The 21,886-nt window shown below is 32.6% G+C and overlaps 1 protein-coding gene across 6 annotated transcripts; it reads left to right on the top strand.

The window, feature by feature from the left end:
• Positions 1 to 2,193: 2,193 nt before the first annotated feature.
• On the top strand, positions 2,194 to 20,018 carry LOC141689511 (uncharacterized). 6 transcript variants are annotated; one of them, XR_012562407.1, is made up of 9 exons: positions 2,194 to 2,326; positions 3,305 to 3,525; positions 4,336 to 4,429; positions 8,575 to 8,798; positions 15,896 to 16,119; positions 16,666 to 16,705; positions 16,816 to 17,226; positions 17,623 to 17,701; positions 19,741 to 20,018. XR_012562407.1 is itself a non-coding variant. In XM_074493823.1 (6 exons), exons 5-6 carry the CDS (start codon positions 10,733 to 10,735, stop codon positions 11,701 to 11,703), a joined length of 882 nt encoding a protein of 293 aa, XP_074349924.1. In that variant the 5' UTR covers positions 2,194 to 2,326; positions 3,305 to 3,525; positions 4,336 to 4,429; positions 8,575 to 8,798; positions 10,723 to 10,732; the 3' UTR covers positions 11,704 to 11,828. The 6 variants fall into 6 exon arrangements, 2 of the variants coding, with proteins under 2 accessions (XP_074349924.1, XP_074349925.1); XR_012562410.1 differs by lacking the exon at positions 8,575 to 8,798; XR_012562408.1 differs by lacking the exon at positions 16,666 to 16,705 and having other exon boundaries at positions 17,184 to 17,226.
• The last annotated feature ends 1,868 nt before the right edge of the window (positions 20,019 to 21,886 follow it).

Here is a 21,886-nt window from a genome sequence, read left to right as displayed (position 1 = left end):
ATTCATAAATATATAAGAAAATATATTAGAATAATCAGATTTTAACTGGGTTTTTTTGGGCTTTTAATCGGGCCGGGCCGGGCTTTGCCTAAAAATATAGGGCCCGTCAAGGCCCTAAGCCCGGACAGGCCCGAGCCAGGTTTGACTGGGTTTTGACCGGATCTGGCTGGGCCGGGCTAGATTTTCGGAACCAGACTTTTTGTACATCTCTATAGGAGGTACAGTAGTCGTGATTAGGACTCAAAATTGAATTAAAACCGAAACGGAATTGTAACCAAAAAACCAGACAAAATAGATTCAATTAAAGGAAATCCGAAACTCAAAATCAAAAAACCGAACCGATTTAAATGTTTCAATTCTGGTTATACGTTCCAACTGAATCATTAAAAATAGAACCGAACCGGTACATCTATTAGTAAATCATTATTATGTTTTACATACATAACTAATAGATTAATTATAAATTTTTAAAACTTTTTTATTGTTATATGAGAATAATAATCAGATTAACCTGATTTAAAAAAAGTCATTAGATCAGGTTAAACGGCATGTTATGTTGAAAAACGACACTTCTGCCGAGTTTTAAGGTTTTTCTCCCTCTTAACTGTCTTTCTATCATAAAATTAAATCCAAAATAAGTAACAATAAAACTATCACTTTAAAACACTCATCAAGTGAAGGTCATATTAACCTGATAAAAGCCGGATGTATCTTAGGTTAATCTGATGGCGGAGTATACTCTTGTTAAGTTGTTATATGGCAAATTCCTTGCGTAATTAGTGAAGATAGATACTGTCACTTGTTATATAAATTAATTGAGCCTCTTTGATATCCCTAAGTAACAGTCAAACAGATTAAATCACTCACAGTTTGTGTATTGCATTATTTTTATTTAGAATATTGAATGCCCTCCAATTATCTGTGTTAAACTTCTAGAATTGCTATTCATTTTATATTTGTCAGTTTTGTAATTGAAACCGAACCGACTATAACAAAATTGAAATTTTTTAAACAAAAACCAAAATATGAATCTGAATCGGCCGTTACGATTACGATTCTAGAAACCAAAAATTTATGGTTGCGGTTCCGATTTTCTTCGTGAACCGAGTTGAACTGACTCATGCTCTCCCCAAATCGTGATAATGTGCTCCAAAAAGTTTTTTTTGTAAATACTAGTTTTCAACTTTTCTTTAACTATTATTAAATTATAAAAAAATATTTTTGGTTTTATAAAAATCAAAAAAATATAAAATATTAAACCGTATATCTTCAAAACACATTGAAATCCATGTAAAAATATCGCTACAGGGAAAACGAAAATGGGACGGAGGTAGAATAAAGCCTCGTGGTGATATTTATAGATCCAGCTGAGACCTTTGGGGGCCTGTTATGATGTGTGTTTTCATATTAATTACAAAAATAGATCGATAACCACAAGCCCACGCATACAGCTTGGTTCATTTGTTAAGTTCAGACATCCAAGCCCAGTAAAAGCCCAAATTGACGCATAATACATGACTACTTTGTATCTTGGCTGTTTCAAAATCTTACCATATTTATTTATGTTCAGTTCTTACATGTACGGTTTTCACTTGTTTCTTTTTTCTCTTCATTTTTAATGTTTTTACTAGAAGTTGATTTTAAATTTTAAATGGCACAAAGTATAGGTAGGGACGGCAATCGGGTTGGTCGAAATGGATTTAGCAAAAATCAAACCCGAATCCGAAAAAACCCGAACCCAAACCCATCAGGCTCGGTTCAGGTTCGTTTCAGATTCGGGTTTATAGATCATGTTTTTATAAACTTCGGGATATTTTAACATTTGAAGACTATTTTCGTGATTTTCTGAATTTATTTTAAGTGCAGCTCGATTCGTTAATTATGAAATGCGAATAGGAGTGGCGTTTCATAAATGTTTTAAAAATTATGAAAAAATTATTTTATTAGTTTCAGGATTTTTAGAAAAATTTTAGTCTATTTTTATAATTTTCTGAATCTACTTTATGTGCCACTCGGTTCAGTAAATTGCGAAATAACAAAGCAGAAAGAGGACCGCAGTACATTTTTGTTACACCTGTCCCAATTACGGGACACGTGGCAGCAAGGTAGTATATTTTAAGCCATGTGTTGGCTGCAGATTGGCTGGAAAAAAAATATATAAAAAAAATAATAGAAACACATACACTCGCGGATGCAGGGAGGGGGAGTTTTGATCTCCCTTTTTGAATTTCTCTGTCCTCCTCCTGCTATTTCTTCGTCCTCCCTGTGGCTGGTCCCTGTAGGTTGCGCCGCCGTTTTTCTTCCCGTTTTCTGGCCATGGCTCCTGGTTCGATTTTATCTTGCTGCTTAGCGTATATATATGCATACAAGTGTAGTATATATGTATGTTCAGTAGTAATTGATGCATAGCTGGTCTTAGTTCCGGTTGCCGCCGATTTAATTTTCGGCTAGGTGGCCGGGACATGTCCTGTGCGTGGTGGTTTTTGTTTCTTCCGGTTGTTTGCGCGTGTGATACGCGTATTGTTCCTGATGAAACTGATTTTTAATATTTTATTTATTTTAGCTTTCTGCAGGAAAATATTTGAATAAAATTTGTGAAATAAGCCTATTATGTGCGGAAAGTTATTTTAATTTTTCGGTGAATTTCATTTGGACACCCGAATTTATCGGGCACGAGTGAATTTTACTGCCGTCCGCGATAAATTTTGATGAGCGGACGGTGGACCGTGATGATTATTATCTGAGTCCTAATTTCATAAATAAATATAAAAATACGAATGATAATTAATGATTATAATTAAATTGGAATTTCGAAAATTATGGAATTTTGTTTGTTGTGGTTGGGTTGAATTGGTGGTTGAGTATTGTAATTGGGTTGTTGCTGCGATTGGTTGTTGTTGGTTTGATGTCGAATTGTTCGACGGGATAGTCCGATAAATAAAGGAAGTGCTGCCCGATTTCCTGAAAAATTCAATTACGGAAATATGGGGGCGTACCCTGTAATTATCGGAACGTCGAACAAGTATAAATAAGTATATACATATATCTTGTGTGAAACCTGATTGTATGCTGTGATGAGTGTTTTGTCAAAACCAATAACCCTAATTTCGTAAAATGACGAGTATACGTATTTTCTGGAAAACGAACACCGAACTAATTTATGAGAACGCGAACCCTAATTGTTGTGTGTGTTATTATAATATGTGTAATTATGAGTCGGGATTTGATATCGAATGGGTAAGTTGTTAGCGAGGATATGTCAAACATACCTAGACGTCTAACGTAGGGTATTTCGGCTCTGTAGGTTCTAGTCGAAGGATTCAGGCATTGATATCGAACTAAGATAATCTAGTCGGCAAGTGCCTCGAGGTTCCCAAGCGAAGAACCCTGAGAGTCCTGGCTACTATCTTGAGATGGATTACTGCGAAGCAAGGATGTCTTCTAGTGAGACAGTCATTTTTCCATGAGAGCCTGAACGTTCAAGTCTATCAAAATCAGTCAGTGATAGTTGTAAAGCTCTGCAAGGCAAGTACCCCTGAACTAATATTTTACAGTTCAGTATATATGAATAATTGTTGATTTAAATTATGTACTGGAACAGAACGTTTTAAGTTACATATTCCCCGATTTTAAATATGTTTTACTGAATGAGGTTTTGGGGAAAAAGTAACTTCTGAAAATGCCTATCTCTAGATTGTGACTAAAATTAAAAAGGGATTTTTAGAATGTGTGTTGTAATCGTTTAAACAGAGATAGGTGTAAATGGTTTTGGAAACTGGATAAAAATAAATCAGATATTGGATGGTCAGTTGGCGTAAGAGGTCCGTTATTAGGTAACGGCGCAGCATGGTTGCGTAAGAGGCTAAGTCGGATGCGCGCACTGGTAGGCCGCTTAGTCCAACATGACAGAGACCTAGCAGTCTCTGAGTTCCGGAACGAAATTTGTGGCGGGATAGACTGATCAGCTGTCCCTAGAATTCATCATCTTTTATAAATCTGATAAAGGTTTAATGGTTCCCGAAACGGAATAAATGGGTTATAGTCCCCGTAACGGGACAGGTGATTTATGGGTCCAGCAATGGACAATGGTTTTGGAAAGGAAATAGCATACTAAAATTGAACTCTGGTATTTTTCACAGCACACTACAGATGATGTTATTTAGCAAAGCATGCTAGTTTTGTATCCAGTTTATACCTGTTTTACATGTTTCTAACGAGTTATGAATTCTGTTCCTATAACTGCTTTACTTTAAACTATTTTACTCGTTATTCATATAGTGGTGCTGTTGAGCAAGCAATTGCTCACCCTTGCAGAATATTTTGTATGTATTGCAGATGCCCTAGGAGATTCTTGTGCGGTAGTCAGGGCAGAGTTCCAGCTCCTTTCGTGTCAGGCTCCTCTGAGGTAGTTGTATTCAGACCGGATGAGGTATGTTGAGTTGCTGCATTAAATTAGTGGTCAGGATTGTGTAAGGTAATTTGGGGTGTGCTAGTTGAGTAAGCTAAGTCATACTTAAACCTGAAAAAGGTCTTGGTAAATGGGCCGTAGTACGTATTACTAATGAGTTGGACTGAATTATGATTGTTGTATTGTTATTGATGATGTCAACTCCTGACCCCGGGGTTCAGGCCGTCACACTTTAAAGAGACAGTTTCGCACTGGACTGGGGTTTTTATATCCTTCGTAATACGCTTCCTGTCTCCGTTGCTTTTCTGTTATTCGATTATCTGTTTTGCACGCACACACCTATACGTATATTTGTTTCTACACAGATTGTTGATAACATTTACTAATATTCATTATTAAAGAGAACTCTTAACCTAGGGGACAATAGCTCATCCTCTGCATCGTGTACCCATCAGACACGTTTATCAATATCTTTTGTCCGCTTATTTTGGGACTTGGATGTAGGGTTGTAATTCGAGCCGGGCGGCTCGAACTCGTTTAAGTGGGCTCGACTCGGCTCGTTTAGTTAAACGAGTCGAATTTGGGCAGAGGTTCCGACTCATTTAATTACTCGAGCCGGCTTGGCCCGACTCGTGAAATTAAACGAGCCGAGTTCGGGCAGAGATTTAGACTCGACTAAGTGTAAAATTGAAAGAGCCGGCTCTCCAGACTCGTTAAAACCGACTAGTTTAGCTAAACGAGCCGGCTCGACTCGATTCGTGAAATTAAATGAGTCGAGTTCGGGTAGAGGTTTAGCTCGTTTAACTAAACGAGTCGGCTCGACTCAATTAATTTCGACTCGAATTACGGCCGGCTCGAAATTTGGCTCGCTCGGCCTGAATTACAGCCCTACTTGGATGTGTTCTTTACTTAAAATCACTTTATGGGCTTGAGAAATACAAGCTTATAAGATATTATAAATTTATAGTAATATTTATTGAATTTTGACATGTATCTTGTGTGATTTGAATCCTAAATTATTGTTTTGAAAAATATAAAGAAATTAATATAATAATAATAATAAATTTTAATAGATAATTGATACTATTATGTTAAATAAACTAAATATTTTTATTACTCTTTATAAGTTATGTTTTATCCATGGTTAAGGCTAGTCTATATTATTTACAAAAATTAATTTTCTTGAAATCTTTATATTTAAGATTTTGCTAATTGAATAAATTAGAGGTCTATACTCAATCCGATATGAATTGATGTTCCAAAAGTTACTTTAGATAATTAAGGTTATTTTTATAAATCGAGAAGGATTAATTCTATTATTTTAAAATGTCATTCAATTTTTTTTGTACAAAATTGTAATCATTTTAGATTATTTTACTAAATAACTTTAAATTAAATTTTTCCTCGTAACTTATTATGATGTATGATAAATTCGAGTTTTTTGACATAAATCAAAATAGATTAGTTCCCCGGTTATATAATATTTTTTTAAATTAAATTAATATTTAAAAGTTAATATATATAATTTTTAAGAATATATTAATGATGATATATATTTACAAAATAAAATATATATAATTATATACTAAATTATATTATTTATAATTTGAAATTAGTTATCTATATATATCTTGATAGACATATTTTATATTTTATTCAAATATGTTAAATGAAAATTTATAAATGAATACAGTTGGATAACTCAAGTGATTATTAATTTATCATTTGTCGTCTCAAATCCTAAATTTTGGGTTTAACTTTGACTCACCCCGAAATTTTTTAGAACGGAAATAAAATTAAGGAAGTATAGAAATAAAGAAGAGAGAGAGAATTAGTGGAGAAAAAAATGATAATAAAGGGGGAGAGATATTTTGTGGAGAAGGAATATTTTTTAAAGATAGCTAATCTTGCTACATAAACAACTAAATTTAATTAGAGAAGACAAGTGTCCAGTTTAATCAGAAAGTGAGACATTTCAATATTGTACTCTTTTTTAGTATAATGTAGATGTTATCAAATTCTTTTGAAGTCAAAACTAAGACCAAGTTTATTCAATTAATTGAATAAAATTTTTTGAACAAAAGTCCAGATTAAATAAGTGAAAGTGATACGTACATAGATAGAATTAGTATATAATGCTTGTAAGAGTCGGCACAATTGATTAAAGATAAATAATAATTTTTTATCACATGTTCGAATTTTACGGGGATGCGATTTATTTTGTAAAAAGTGAGCTATTACAATAATATAATCTATAATACCTAATGACTACTCCCTATTTTACCCATTTAACAATTTAGGTAAAAAAAATTATCCATGACCCAAATTCTATACATTTTGTTAGATCCATGGACTACCCAATTAAGTTCAACTGACCCATCTTAATTAATATGTTTATAATTTGAGTTTTAAAAACGAAGCTATCTATGGAAAAAATTAAATTCACATCAAATCATGCATGATCTGCTCCAATCTGTTACTATATTTACACATCCAATTGGTTTTTTGAAATTCAAATTTTCTTAATTATCTCATATCTAATCAAATTATCCAATTAATATTATATGTGTGCTACTCAAGATCCACAATTTCATCCACAATAAAATTATATATTCAAATATATCTACTTTCAAAAACCACTATTTCAAATTATATCAGACAATTATCTCTCTCATTCTTCTATTTTCAATTTTTTTCTTTCAACCTTTTACTCTTTCTCTTTTTGTAATTTTAATATAATTTTTATATTGATTTGATATGTCGTCTCTTTTACTATTTCTTAATCTACATTAGTTTTGTTTTGGGAAGAGGATGATGCTGTGTTGATTAATTCTGCAACAGTGGTTAAGAATCATTAATCAAGTTATGTATTTTTATTTTATAACCAACACATTTTTATGTTTTTATGTATTTAGTTTTGAGAATGATGAATGTGAGATTAAGAGCATCTACATGTATTATCCAATTTTGATAATCTTTGGGATATGTATGTTAGTGTAGGTGCCCTAGAGGTAATACATTATTCTTTTATAATCTTTATGTCAGTTGATCATTCAATAAATGTATTTATTATGACCTTAACTACTGTGATATTTTGTTAGCATAATAAATGTCCTTAGAATAATGATACAAATTGTATAGTTTAAGTACATGACTTGAACTTGAGATTATATAATATATCATATTCTTAAAGGTCCCTAGTCGAGTATTATTATATAGGACAATAATAATACATAGATAGACTAGTATGTTGTTTGACAAGATAACCACATCTCATTGGTTATAAGTATGGGGATACTAAAGTCAATACATAGGTACATGTGAGAGTACATGGTACTGGACAGACCCACAGTGAGATTCTTCATGTTTAATAAAGTCATAAGAAAGACTCACAGTGATAATGGTGTAACGATCCTTTGACTTGAAATCATTATATTTCTATACGAGGATTAATATACTTTGACTACATTAAAAGTTACTTTTGAACGGGTGATGATAAAAGTGGACATCGGGTATATCATGAGTCGTATGAGAAATATGAATGATGGATAAAGGATTTAACCCTCCTATAATTAGGAGAGATATTATTGGCCTCTTGATTGAGTGAGATTATAAAAGCATGGCCATGCTCAAATAATGATTTGTCTCGATAATCTACTCATGGATCAAGTAAACCCGGATTAAATGTTGAAGAGGATGACTAAATACATGCCTCGAGTTTAATCTATAATATGTATGGTTAAAGGGATTATATTACACGAAAAACATTAATCACGAAACATTTTATCTAATCACGATTTAATTATTGTTTAATTGGGAGACAATCATGTATTACTAGATACCGCTCATTGTTTATAATTTTATTAAAGAATAAAATTATTGCCAATTAAATAATAGCCTATAGGGTCGCACAAATAGAGCACTTAATGGAATAGTTAATTTAAATTAATTGATGATTATTTGAATTTTATTATAATTAAGTAAGACTTAATTGAGATAATATAAATTCGAATTAAAAGGAATGTTTTTGCCCATAATAATTAAGTATGACTTAGTTATTAATTAAATAATAGAAATTCATTTTTTTATTTAATCCAATACTTACTAGGGTTGGGCTTTGCTGTTATGGGCCTTTTTGATCAGCCATTATAAATACATAATGATAGGTTAAAGAGGCTTGTACGTTTTTGAGAAAACCCTAGTAGCAAAGAGAGGCAGAGGCAATTCAGATCATCAAGAAGGAGGCTAGTACATCCATTCCGTAGTCAAGTTCGTGAGACGTTCTTGAAGGTGCTCGTGTGGATACCATAGAGGTGTTTCTCCGAGAGGTAGACACAAAGCGTGATAGCTAGGATCTCCGTTGAGTTCGTGAAAGTTAAGCTCTTGATAGGTATGATTCGTTATCTCCATAATCTGCCCATAATTATACATGGATCTTGTTTTTGGGTTTCAATTTTTTTTTTGTTTTATTTACGTTTATCCGCTGCGTTTTATGCCTTCGAAACCCAACAATGGCATCAGAGATACGTGTATAAGGGGCTGATTTGGTTACGTGTTTACTGTATTTTTACAAGTATGCATGTGTGATGAGTCTGCCATGATAACAGTTATGTTATATGAGTCTGCCATGATAACAGTTATGTTATATGAATGATATAATGAATCTGTTAATGATCTATATGATGATACTAGTATGTTTAAGATCTGCCATAACTCATATGTATGCGATCTCTTAAAATATGTATATTGATACATGTTTTTGGTAACTGGGATATGGATCGTGTGTATACTGATACATGCTTCTGGAATAGTATTTTGATACATGTTTTGCTAGTATTCTGATACTTGATTTTGCAAAAATTTCCGCCATCGGGGGGCTCGCTGCTTAGGGTTTCGTTTTTAATTTGTGCTTATGACATATGCTTTACTTATTTATTATTCTTGATTGGATCATGATAAGTGATAAATAGTATGTCATCTTTATATGATCTATCATGTTCTTTAATGGTTACTTGAGCATGGTGCATAGTTATGGCCTTAAGACCTTAGTTGTAATGGTTTATTCTTTTGGTTTGTAATAAATACGACTTGCATGTCATTTTCTATTTGTAGTTATTTTATCTCGAATGTAACTCGAGTTCTTTTGTAAGTTCATTAGTATAATTCTTAATGTAACATCCAAGAAGGACAAGGGAAAGAGGAGGCATCCTATGGAGGCCAAGGAGACAATGGAAGCAATAAAGAATACATATGTAATAGTTATTTTTACACCATAGACTGACCTTGATCTTTTCATTAGCCTGAAAAGATCACATAGGATTGGGCCATAACTATTGCACGTTTACTTTACGCAATTTTCATATGATGTATAAATAGTATGTGTAGAGTAGAAAATGCATGTTTTAATTAGATTAATGATGCATGTATGTATTAGATACATCACCCATGCCATGCCTTTAAACAAGATAAAATCTGTAACGACTCAAGATTTAAAATTAACAAACGATCATGAGATTCTCGTGTTTATGAAACACGGAATAAAATATGAATTTTCTTTATTTCTGACATGGGGCGATTTTGTAAACAACGGGTTCATAGAACTTGTAAGGCTGTGGGTTTTAAGCGAGACCGATGTGACTCCTCCACTACCTGGAAATCAAACCATTGACGAGTATTGATTTGTAGTATTTTATTCAAGGAAAAATTGGGAATCTCTTTATGATGGGATCATGATCGTTCTAAATTAAAAATCCCTAAGTAAAAATATTAAGTTTTAATCGGATGCTTTCCAATGAATGAACACTCATTAAATCCTAGATCGATAAGGGGAAGGGCTGTCAGTGGCAGGGGACTCCTATCTATCATGGTGAAATGCGACGAATATAAACGGTTATATTCGGACGTTGTATCATTGGGTCTAACTTAACTGAGTCATCATAATAAGGTGAATATAAACGGTTATATTCAACTATTATGAACTTAGAAGCATAGAGTTTGGTTAAAAATCTATTAGATAGATAAGATCAATTGTTGTTCACCAAATTATCCAAGAATTATATATGATATAATTGACAACTGTTGTCTACCTAAATAATTATGTTTTAAGGATACCAGTGGTTGACTTAGAACATGACGAAATATGGATCTTGGCTCACTAGAAAGATTTATGGGATATACTTTCCGAATTAATAGTTAGGGCTATTAATTTGATAAAAAAAATAGTGAGAGATATATTATGAATATATCATAATCATATGAACATAAAATTTTAACTCAGACAATCTAATGTTTATTTTGCACTTTTATTATTGTAGATACTGAGTAATGGCAAACAACACAAACACACTATCCGTACGTTCAGTCCTTGAGAAGGACAAGCTGACAGGAGGAAACAACTTCCTAGACTGGCAGAGGAATTTGAGGATTGTCCTCAGGCAGGAGTGCAAGCTTCATGTCATTGATATTCCTCCTCCAGGCCCCCTTCCTGAGGGTGCTACTCCTGATGAACGAGCAGCACGCACAAGGGATGAGAATGATGCAAATGATGTTGCATGTCTTATGTTGGCAACTATGAGTGCTGAGCTTCAAAGACAGCATGTGTATATGGATGCATATACTATCAATGAGCACTTGCAAAGCATGTTTGCAAGCCAAACTCGTCAAGAAAGGTTCAACACGAGTAAGTCACTTTTTAATTGCAAACAAGGGGCGAGTGAACCAGTTGGCCCACATGTTCTGAAGATGATTGGTTACATTGAGTACCTTGAAACTTTGGGTTTCCCGATTGGTCCGGAAACTGGTATTGACCTAATCATGAATTCTTTGAACAACAAATTCACTCAGTTTGTTGTGAACTACAATATCAATGAATTTGACAAAACACCTACTGAATTGTTGCATATGTTGAGAACATATGAGACCAACATGAAGACAGCTGAACCTGCTCCCATACTGATGGTGGGAAATATAGGTAAGGCCAAAGGGAAGGGCAAATGGAAGGGTAAGAAGAAGATTGGATATGATTCTACACCCAAGCCAAAGTCAGGTCCCAAGCAGGCTTTAAAGCCTAAAGGTGGTGTGACCAAGGGTGAATGCCACTACTGTAAGAAAGATGGTCACTGGAAGAGAAACTGTCCAATTTACTTGGAGGATCTGAAGAAAAAGAAAGCAGTTCAGATTTCTGGATCAGGTATTTATGTTATAGAAGTCAATTTGTCTATTTCTACATCTTGGGTATTTGATACTGGATGTGCTTCTCACATTTGTATAAATGTGCAGGGCCTGCAGAGAATTAGAACTTTGGCTAAGGGAGAAGTGGACCTAAGAGTAGGCAATGGAGCAAAAGTTGCTGCTTTAGCTGTAGGGACTTATTATTTATCTATGTCCTCTGGGCTTGTTTTAGAACTAGAAGACTGTTTTTACGTGCCTGCGATTCGCAGAAACATTATTTCTGTTTCTTGTTTGGACAAGAAAGGTTTTTCGTTTACAATAAAGAACAACAGTTTCTCTTTTGCTTTGAATGATTTAACCTATGGTGTTGCACGTTTATTTAATGGTTTATATGTTCTTGATTTAGATAACCCTGTCTGTAATATAGAAAACAAACGACTTCAAAAGAATGACTCAAATCAAACATACCTCTGGCATTGTCGTCTAGGCCACATAAATGAGAAACGCATATCCAAATTACATAAGGATGGATACTTGGATAAGTTTGATTTTGAATCATACCAAGAATGCGAATCTTGTTTGCTTGGTAAGATGACTAAAGCCCCTTTCACTGGTAAGGGTCAAAGGGCCACTAAACGTCTGGAGCTAATACATAGTGATGTATGTGGCCCAATGCGTGTAATGGCTAGAGGAGGCTACTACTACTTCATAACATTTACTGATGATTTCAGTAGATATGGATATGTATATCTTTTGAAGAACAAATCCGATTCTTTTGAAAAATTTAAAGAATACAAGGTTGAAGTAGAGAAGCAAATTGGCGGAGATGCAAGTATTAAGATCTTACGATCCGATCGTGGGGGTGAATACTTAAGCACCGAATTTAGAGAGTATTTGAAAGAGTGTGGTATTGTATCACAACTCACTCCGCCAGGAACACCTCAATGGAATGGAGTTTCAGAGAGGAGAAATCGCACCTTGTTGGACATGGTGCGATCGATGATGAGTCATGCAGATCTTCCAATTAGTTTCTGGGGTTACGCTCTAGAAACAGCGGCTTTCACACTTAACCGTGTTCCTACTAAGAAGGTTCAAAAGACTCCATATGAGATATGGAAGGAGAAACGGTCAGGCATGAACTTTATGAAAGTTTGGGGATGTAAGGCATTTGTGAAACGTCAAGAATCTAACAAGCTTGGACCTAAATCCGAAGAGTGCATTTTTGTAGGATACCCTAATGAAACAAAGGCGTATTATTTTTATAGTCCTTCTGAGCAGAAACTGTTTCTTGCTCGAGATGCTGTCTTCATGGAAAAAGATTTTGTTTCCAAAAGAAACAGTGGGAGAACTATAGATCTCGATGAAGATTGAGAACCGCAAAATAGCATTGAACCTGAAGTGGAACAAGAGAAGAATAATGATAATGCTCAACAAACACAGGTTGTTCGTAGATCTGGTAGATTTCGCCATGAGCCAGAGAATATGGATTTCTCATGATTCAGTGTGGTGATTTGATGCTCATAGATGAAGATGAGCCTCTCACATACCAAGATGCTATGAACAGTCCAGACTCTAAGAGATGGCTTGAAGCCATGAAATCCGAGATAGATTCCATGTACGAAAACCAAGTATGGACTTTGGTTGATCCACCTGAAGGGGTAAAACCCATAGGGTGCAAATGGGTTTTTAAGAAGAAAAAGGGCATGGATGGAAATGTTCAGACCTATAAAGCTAGGCTGGTTGCAAAAGGTTTCAAACAAATTCATGGTATTGACTATGATGAAACTTTCTCACCAGTGGCTATGGTCAAGTCTATAAGGATTTTACTTGCCATTGCAGCATTCCATGATTATGAAATCTGGCAAATGGATGTCAAAACAGCCTTCCTTAATGGAAGCCTTGAAGAGGATGTGTACATGACACAACCTGAGGGTTTTGTCGATCCAAGGAATGCTGGCAAGGTATGTAAATTGTGTCGATCCATTTATGGATTGAAGCAATCCTCTAGGAGATGGAATATCCGTTTTGATGAAATAGTCACAGAGTATGGCTTTGTTCAAAACGAAGATGAACTGTGTGTTTACAAGAAGGTTAGTGGGAGCTATGTGGCATTCATAGTACTATATGTTGATGATATACTACTAATGGGGAATGACATACCTTCTCTAAAGGCTGTTAAGACTTGGTTAGGGAGCAATTTCTCCAATAAAGACTTAGGAGAGGCATCCTACATTCTAGGAATGAGGATCTATTGAGAAAGATCTAGAAGGATGATCGGTCTAAGTCAGAGCACATACATTGATAAGGTTTTGCATCATTTTGGAATGCAAAATGCAAAAAGGGGATATGTCCCCGTGTCTCAAGGGATAACGATCTCTAAGGACCAGTGTCCGAAATCATTGGATGAGAAGGACCACATGAATAAAGTTCCATATGCTTCAGCAATTGGATCTATCATGTATGCAATGGTATGTACTCGCCCAGATGTCTCGTATGCTTTGAGCATGACGAGCAGATACTAGTCTAATCCGGGTGAAGGTCACTGGACGGCAGTTAAGAATATTCTTAAGTACCTGAAAAGAACTAAAGATTCATTCTTGGTGTATGGAGGAGAAGAGAAACTCGTTGTAAAAGGTTACACTGATGCAAGTTTCCAAACAGACAGAGATGATACTGTATCACAGTCTGGTTTTGTGTTTTGTCTAAATGGAGGTGCTGTAAGCTGGAAGAGTTCAAAGAAAGAAACAGTAGCTGATTCTACAATGGAGGCTGAGTACATTGCAGCTTGTGAAGCAGCTAAGGAGGCCGTTTGGATTCGAAAGTCATTTCTGATTTGGGAGTGGTTCCATCGATCGCAGATCCCATTGATCTATGCTGCGATAATAATGGAACCATTGCACAGGCTAAAGAACCTAGATCACATTCCCGGGCTAAACATATACTCAGGAGATTTCACCTTATTCGAGAGATTAATGAAAGGGGTGATATACACATATGTAAAGTGCACACAAATGATAACATTGCAGACCCACTGACCAAAGGCTTATCGCAGCAGAAGCACGATGGTCACACTAGTTCCATGGGTATTAGATATATGGGTGATTGACTCTAGTGCAAGTGGGAGATTGTTAGTGTAGGTGCCCTAGAGGCAATTCATTATTCTTTTATAATCTTTATGTCAGTTGATCATTCAATAAATGTATTTATTATGACCTTAATTACTGCGATATTTTGTTAGCATAATAAATGTCCTTAGAATCATGATACAAATTGTATAGTTTAAGTACATGACTTGAACTTGAGATTATATAATATATCATATTCTTAAAGGTCCCTAGTCGAGTATTATTATATAGGACAATAATAATACATAGATAGACTAGTATGTTGTTTGACAAGATAACCACATCTCATTGGTTATAAGTATGGGGATACTAAAGTCAATACATAGGTACATGTGAGAGTACATGGTACTGGACAGACCCACAGTAAGATTCTTCATGTTTAATAAAGTCATAAGAAAGACTCACAGTGATAATGGTGTAACGATCCTTTGACTTGAAATCATTATATTTCTATACGAGGATTAATATACTTTGACTACATTAAAAGTTACTTTTGATCGGGTGATGATAAAAGTGGACATCGGGTATATCATGAGTCGTATGAGAAATATGAATGATATATAAAGGATTTAACCCTCCTATAATTAGGAGAGATATTATTGGCCTCTTGATTGAGTGAGATTATAAAAGCATGGCCATGCTCAAATAATGATTTGTCTCGATAATCTACTCATGGATCAAGTAAACCCGGATTAAATGTTGAAGAGGATGACTAAACACATGCCTCGAGTTTAATCTATAATATGTATGGTTAAAGGGATTATATTACACGAAAAACATTAATCACGAAAGGTTTTATCTAATCACGATTTAATTATTGTTTAATTGGGTAACAATCATGTATTACTAGATACCGCTCATTGTTTATAATTTTATTAAAGAATAAAATTATTGCCAATTAAATAATAGCCTATAGGGTCGCACAAATAGAGCACGTAATGGAATAGTTAATTTAAATTATGGATTTAAATTAATTGATGATTATTTGAATTTTATTATAATTAAGTAAGACTTAATTGAGATAATATAAATTCGAATTAAAAGGAATGTTTTTGCCCAAAATAATTAAGTATGACTTAGTTATTAATTAAATAATAGAAATTTGTTTTTATTATTTAATCCAATACTTACTAGGGTTGGGCTTTGCTGTTATGGGCCTTTTTGATCAGCCATTATAAATACATAATGATAGGTTAAAGAGGCTTGTACGTTTTTGAGAAAACCCTAGCAGCAAAGAGAGGCAGAGGCAATTCAGATCGTCAAGAAGGAGGCTAGTACATCCATTCCGTAGTCAAGTTCGTGAGACGTTCTTGAAGGTGCTCGTGTGGATACCATAGAGGTGTTTCTCCGAGAGGTAGACACAAAGCGTGATAGCTAGGATCTCCGTTGAGTTCGTGAAAGTTAAGCTCTTGATAGGTATGATTCGTTATCTCCATAATTTGCCCATAATTATACATGGATCTTGTTTTTGGGTTTCGAATTTTTTTTTTGTTTTATTTACGTTTATCCGCTGCGTTTTATGCCTTCGAAACCCAACAATGTAGACTAGCCGTATGCACACCAACTGTTCGATAAATTTTGCTTCTGCTCAAGTTTTCGTCGATATCAGTAATGGATTGGATTTCCACATGATTCGCTTCTTTGATTTTATGTAGTGGTCAGGAACATGTATCTTTATATTTTTTGCATGTTTTAGATATTTATTAGTTGATTGTCATCTATATAGTTGCTTAGTTATTTTTATATGCTATTGCAGTTTATTTTCCGATGATTCACTCACAAATAAGATAAATTGTAAGCACCAAATAGGAGAAAGTGTAGGCATGGTTTAGAAGGTGAATCTAAAAGTTCTATTTGTAACGCTACATTGGACAATAATCGATGCACCTTTAATAATAACTTTCAACCATATATATTATATTTGCTTTATTTGATTTACAGTTATATGTTGATTCTTTACAGAGAAGAAGAGAAAGAATTTCACAAGACTTTCCTATCAAGAGTACATATCTATCTCGCCTATTCTAATTTTAAGCATATTTTTTTATAATTTTTTGTATGATCCATCGATTACATATGGGTATTGATTTTTTGTTAAATTGATTATGAAAGATTTACAGATGCGGTGATGGTCAATTCGTCTGCAAGTCCTAAACATCTTAATAAAGTTTTAATACATATGAGATTGTTGTTGCTCTTTGTTTGGACTTTTACTGTGTTGATCGTCTTCAAGAATCAGTACCATATTATTTTTCTCAAACTATTATACACACATATGTATGTACATTCTTTTTTCCTAATTTTTATATGTTTGATTTTTTTAGCAGGTTGTATGAAGACGGTTTTTAACATTTCAGTTGTATACTATTATATTTCCTCTTATTACTCCTATATCTATCTTTAATTTCATATTTATTTTATTTACAACTTTAAATGTTTGAATTAATAGTGTTTAACTATATTTTTTTGGATTCATGCAGGAAATAAGGTTTATGCATATAATTTAGGACAAATGTATACAAGGTGTTTGATTTATATTCTCAGTAATTCATTGATTTTATGATAGTTGATCTTAATTCATTGTTTTAATAAAGTTTTATTCTATATCCAGTACGTTTTTATCTATTGATTTTTGAGAATGATGAATGTGTGATTCAGAGCATCTACATGAATTATTCAACTTTAATAATCTTACTTGGGATATGTAGACTAGCTATATGCACACCAACTATTTGATAAATTTTGATTCTGCTCAAGTGTTTGTCGATATTAGTGATGTATTGGATTTCCATATAATTCACTTCTTCGATTCTATAAAGTAGCCAGGACATGTATCTTTATATTTTCTCCAGGTGTTTGATATTTATTAGTTGATTGTCATTTGTATATTTTCTTAATTATTTTCATATGTAATTGCAGATTATTTTCCGATGATGCACTCATAAACAAGACAAATTGTACGCACCAAAGAGGAGGAAGTGTAGGCATGGTTAAGAAGGTGAATCTAAAAACTTTATTTGTAACGCTACAAAGGACACTAATTGATGCACCTTTAAGATTAACTTTCAGCCATATATAATTATATTTGTTTTATTTGATTAACGATTATATATTGATTCTCTACAGAGGAAACGAGAAATAATTTAACAAGACTTTAATATCAAGGGTACCAAAGAATTATTAAGATGGTTTTTAATATTTCAGTTGTATACCATTATATTTTCTCTTATCACTCTTAGCTCTCTCTCTCTCTCTTTAAGTTAGAATTAATATTTATTTTATGCACAACTTTAAATCTTTGAATTAATAGTCTTTAACTATGTTTTTTTGAATTCATGCGGAAAATGAGGTTTACACATATAATTTTGGACGAATGTATACAAGTTGTTTGATTTATATTCTCAGTAACTCATTGTTTTTTTGATACTTGAGATATGATCAAGACATGTATTAGCCTACATAACTTAATTAACTTAATTTTTGACCCATCTTAATTCAGAGGTTAAGAACCGCTAATCAAGGTATGTATTTTATTTTATAAGCAACACATTTTTCTATTTTTATGTATTAACTTATGAGAATGATGAATATGTGATTAAAAGCATCTACATATATTATTCAACTTTAATAATCTTACATGAGATATGTAGACTAGCCGTATGCATACCAATTGTAATAATCTATTTGGTGATAATCGAATTTGCAATGTGATTATGTAGCTCAGCCTGGTGAAAATCTATCTGTTAATGAAGGAAATATTAAAAACTCTAATATTTTTATAAATTATTTATAAAATGCTTTTAAGTAAATTAGTGTTTGACATTAAAGAGAAATATAGCTTGAGATCTACTAAGAAGTACATGGTATTATTAAGTTCATCAAATTTAAAGTTTTATGCTAATTAGCAGTTGAAAAAGTTTGTATCCCAGTTTATTAATCAAAATGATGTTTTGTTTTGGCGTTCGACACCATCTACAATTTTATTTTCTCCTAGAAGGTATTTGATTGTTATATCAAGCAGTGGTAGGACAAATTTCAGATAAATAAAGTGATACAATTATAACAATGATATTTTTATATTTCAAGCATCAATTAGAGGGAGAGTATGATTGCCACGGACTGATGCGATAATGGTTGATATAGGTAATCTTGAAAGCTAATTTAAGCAGGTGATTTACTATATTTTAAGCAAAATATAAATATTAAGTAAAATTTAAGCAGTTGCAGCAGTTTATTTTTGGTTATGGCCGAAATGAAATGACCGATAAGGAGGTGAGAAACACGATTAACAAAAAATTAACTTGCGGAATTGAAAAGATGCAATATTCCTCGCTTATGTAGTGCCTGTCTTAATTTTGGTAGAGTTTTTCCAACTCTTTTTTCTTTCTCGGAGAAAGTTCTTTCTCACTATCTTGATTATTCTTCTTAAAGAAATATTTTTTATAGGCTGTTAATCGAAAATATCTTGGTTGCATTAGGCGGGTTCAATACAAAATTGAGGTTTTCAAGTAGATTTAGCTTCTTTAATTTTATATTTTTATTTCATAGAATGCATTAGCTTTTCTCCAACATATATAAATACTATCACACGTTTATAAGATTAACTAACTACACAAATTTGATTTTACTATCATAAGTTTGTATCTGCTTACAATTGTACTTAAACATCTAATTGTCCGTTCAACTAGGACTTTTTTTTATCGATCAACATTGTTATTGGACCTTTTCCATGGCGCCGAAATGTGCTATTTTCATCTACTAAAGTAATTCTTCTACCTATTATGGTATCCTTTATATTAGTTAAATTTGACATAATGGTTGTATTGGATCCAAACCTTAAGTTAGGTTGTAAAAGGCAAAGAGAAATGCAGATGTGTATATATTTCTCATGAACTTAGAATTATGCTATACACTCTATCCAATGGCATGTTCAGATAATCCGATTTTAGAGTTTCATTTGGTTGTAATTGTTTTCATTACATTTTTTTGTTGCTTACATGTTTGTTTGTCATGCATCTAAAACCTTATATCTTGCAGGTGAATATTTTTACGAGGAAGAAGGCTAACTAACTGCTTTGATGAACTGGATTAAATTGAAAATTTGAAGCAGGGTGCTATTGAGGCAGGTTCTTATGGAGTGTAATATTAGGTATGATTACAACTGAAACTGCTGGTGCACTAGCTACTCCAACAACACAGAGGTTATGCCTCCACGAACTACGACAATATTTGATATAGGTGATCCTGAAAGCTCACTTAAGAAGGTGCTTTCATATATACTAGAAAATTATGTATATTATATAAAAATTAAGAAGTTGATGCAATGTCTAATTTTTTATTATGCCCGAACTGAAATTACCATGACGAGTTGAGAAACATGATTAGAAAAACTTTAACTTGCAAAATTGAAAAGAGGTAAGATGCCTAGCCTGTATAGTGTCTTTCTTAATTTTGGCAGGGTTTCTCCAACTCTTTTTTTCTTCATATTTATAAAGAAAGTTCTTTCTGACTATCTTGGTTATTCTTTTTTAAGAAACCTTTTTATACGCTGCTAACTGAAAACATATTGGTTACGGGTTCAATACAAAGTTGAAATTTCAAGATTTCAAGTAGATTTAGTTTCCTTAAGTTTATATTTTTATTTAATAGAATACCTTAGCTTTTCTCCGATATATATAAATATCATCACATGTTTAGATTATCCAACTACGCAAATTTGCTTTTACTATTAGAAGTTTGTAACTTCTTACAATTGTACTTATGCATCTGAATGTTTTTATTTTAATATATTTGTTTAACTAAAAAAACTAAATTTTTTCAATTGCTTGCCTGTTTGATTGTTTTCCGTGTATATAAAACTTGGTGTGGTGAATGTGTTTGACTCATGAAAAGGTTTACTAACTAATTCTAATGAACTTGCCTAAATTGAAAAATTAAAGCAGTAGGTTGTTGATAATAAAAGTCCTCAGGAGTGCAAGGCGTGGTCACAACTGAAACTGCCCGTGCACTGCCTACTCTAACAGCACTAGAGGGTGGGTGTAATATGTTGCATAATTTTAAAATGCCATATATGAAGTATGAGGCACATATCAATTATAATGAAATTTTGGTTGAAAACTTACCATTATTTTGGAATTTATTCCTTTGAGATTTATATATAGTTGTATGAATTTACATATATTGTGATCAAAATTTCCAAGCACATATACACTTGCCTGTTTGCAATTTGGATAAATAAAGTTTGGTCTAAAATTATATTTCAATTATTTAATATGATATTGATAAATATTTAAAATTAAAATTATACACTTTTTGATATATTGGAACTGTAATAAAGCTAGAAGTTCATAAATTTCAAATTTTAAAAGGGACCAACAAAATGAAATCTTCATATTCATTTTTTTGGAAAATAACATTGATAAGAATTATAAGTTACATAATATTTAAATATTTATTAAAACATATTTAAATATTCTATATCTTCTAATTTAATTGATTCCACCTCTCTAAATAAAATATAATATCATGATTAAATTATGTCCACTCTTTTATTGATATAATTTTTTTAATAATATCTGAATTGTTCTAACAAGTTATATGATTTTATATACAGTAAAATAATATTTCACAATTATTTTAGTTCTATTTGAGTGCACTTCTCTTTGTGTATTAGTTAATATGCAATTATAAACACATGAGATATATATATATATATATATATATATATATATATATATATATATAAAAGGAAATTTCAATAAAAGCAAATGAAAAAGGAATTTCAATTTTAATATTAAGAAATGTATTTTAAATGACGGAAATGATGACCTATGAAAATTAACATTAGCAACTTATCTCTCCACCCTCTTTTGTAAATTTTCAAAACTAAAATCATGATATAATCTTAATTTACTAATTCATAATTAGATCAAAATAACTAATTCATAAACTATTATAATATAATCTTAAATTACTAATAATAGATAGATATTATTTTATTAAACTTTTAATATAAAGTTTCAATATAGTTGTATATGTAATTAAATCTTACCTTAGTTTTCATCATATGTACATAATATAATCTTCTACAATATTTAATTTATCTTCGATAACATAAACGCGTCAAGGTGTCGCTTGAGGCGACACCGAGAAACTCTTACTTATAAAAAATATTTTTACATTT

This window comes from Apium graveolens, chromosome 10 (genome assembly GCF_009905375.1).
Source record: "Apium graveolens cultivar Ventura chromosome 10, ASM990537v1, whole genome shotgun sequence".
Lineage (NCBI taxonomy): Eukaryota > Viridiplantae > Streptophyta > Magnoliopsida > Apiales > Apiaceae > Apium > Apium graveolens.
This window is presented reverse-complemented; position numbering and strand designations above follow the sequence as displayed.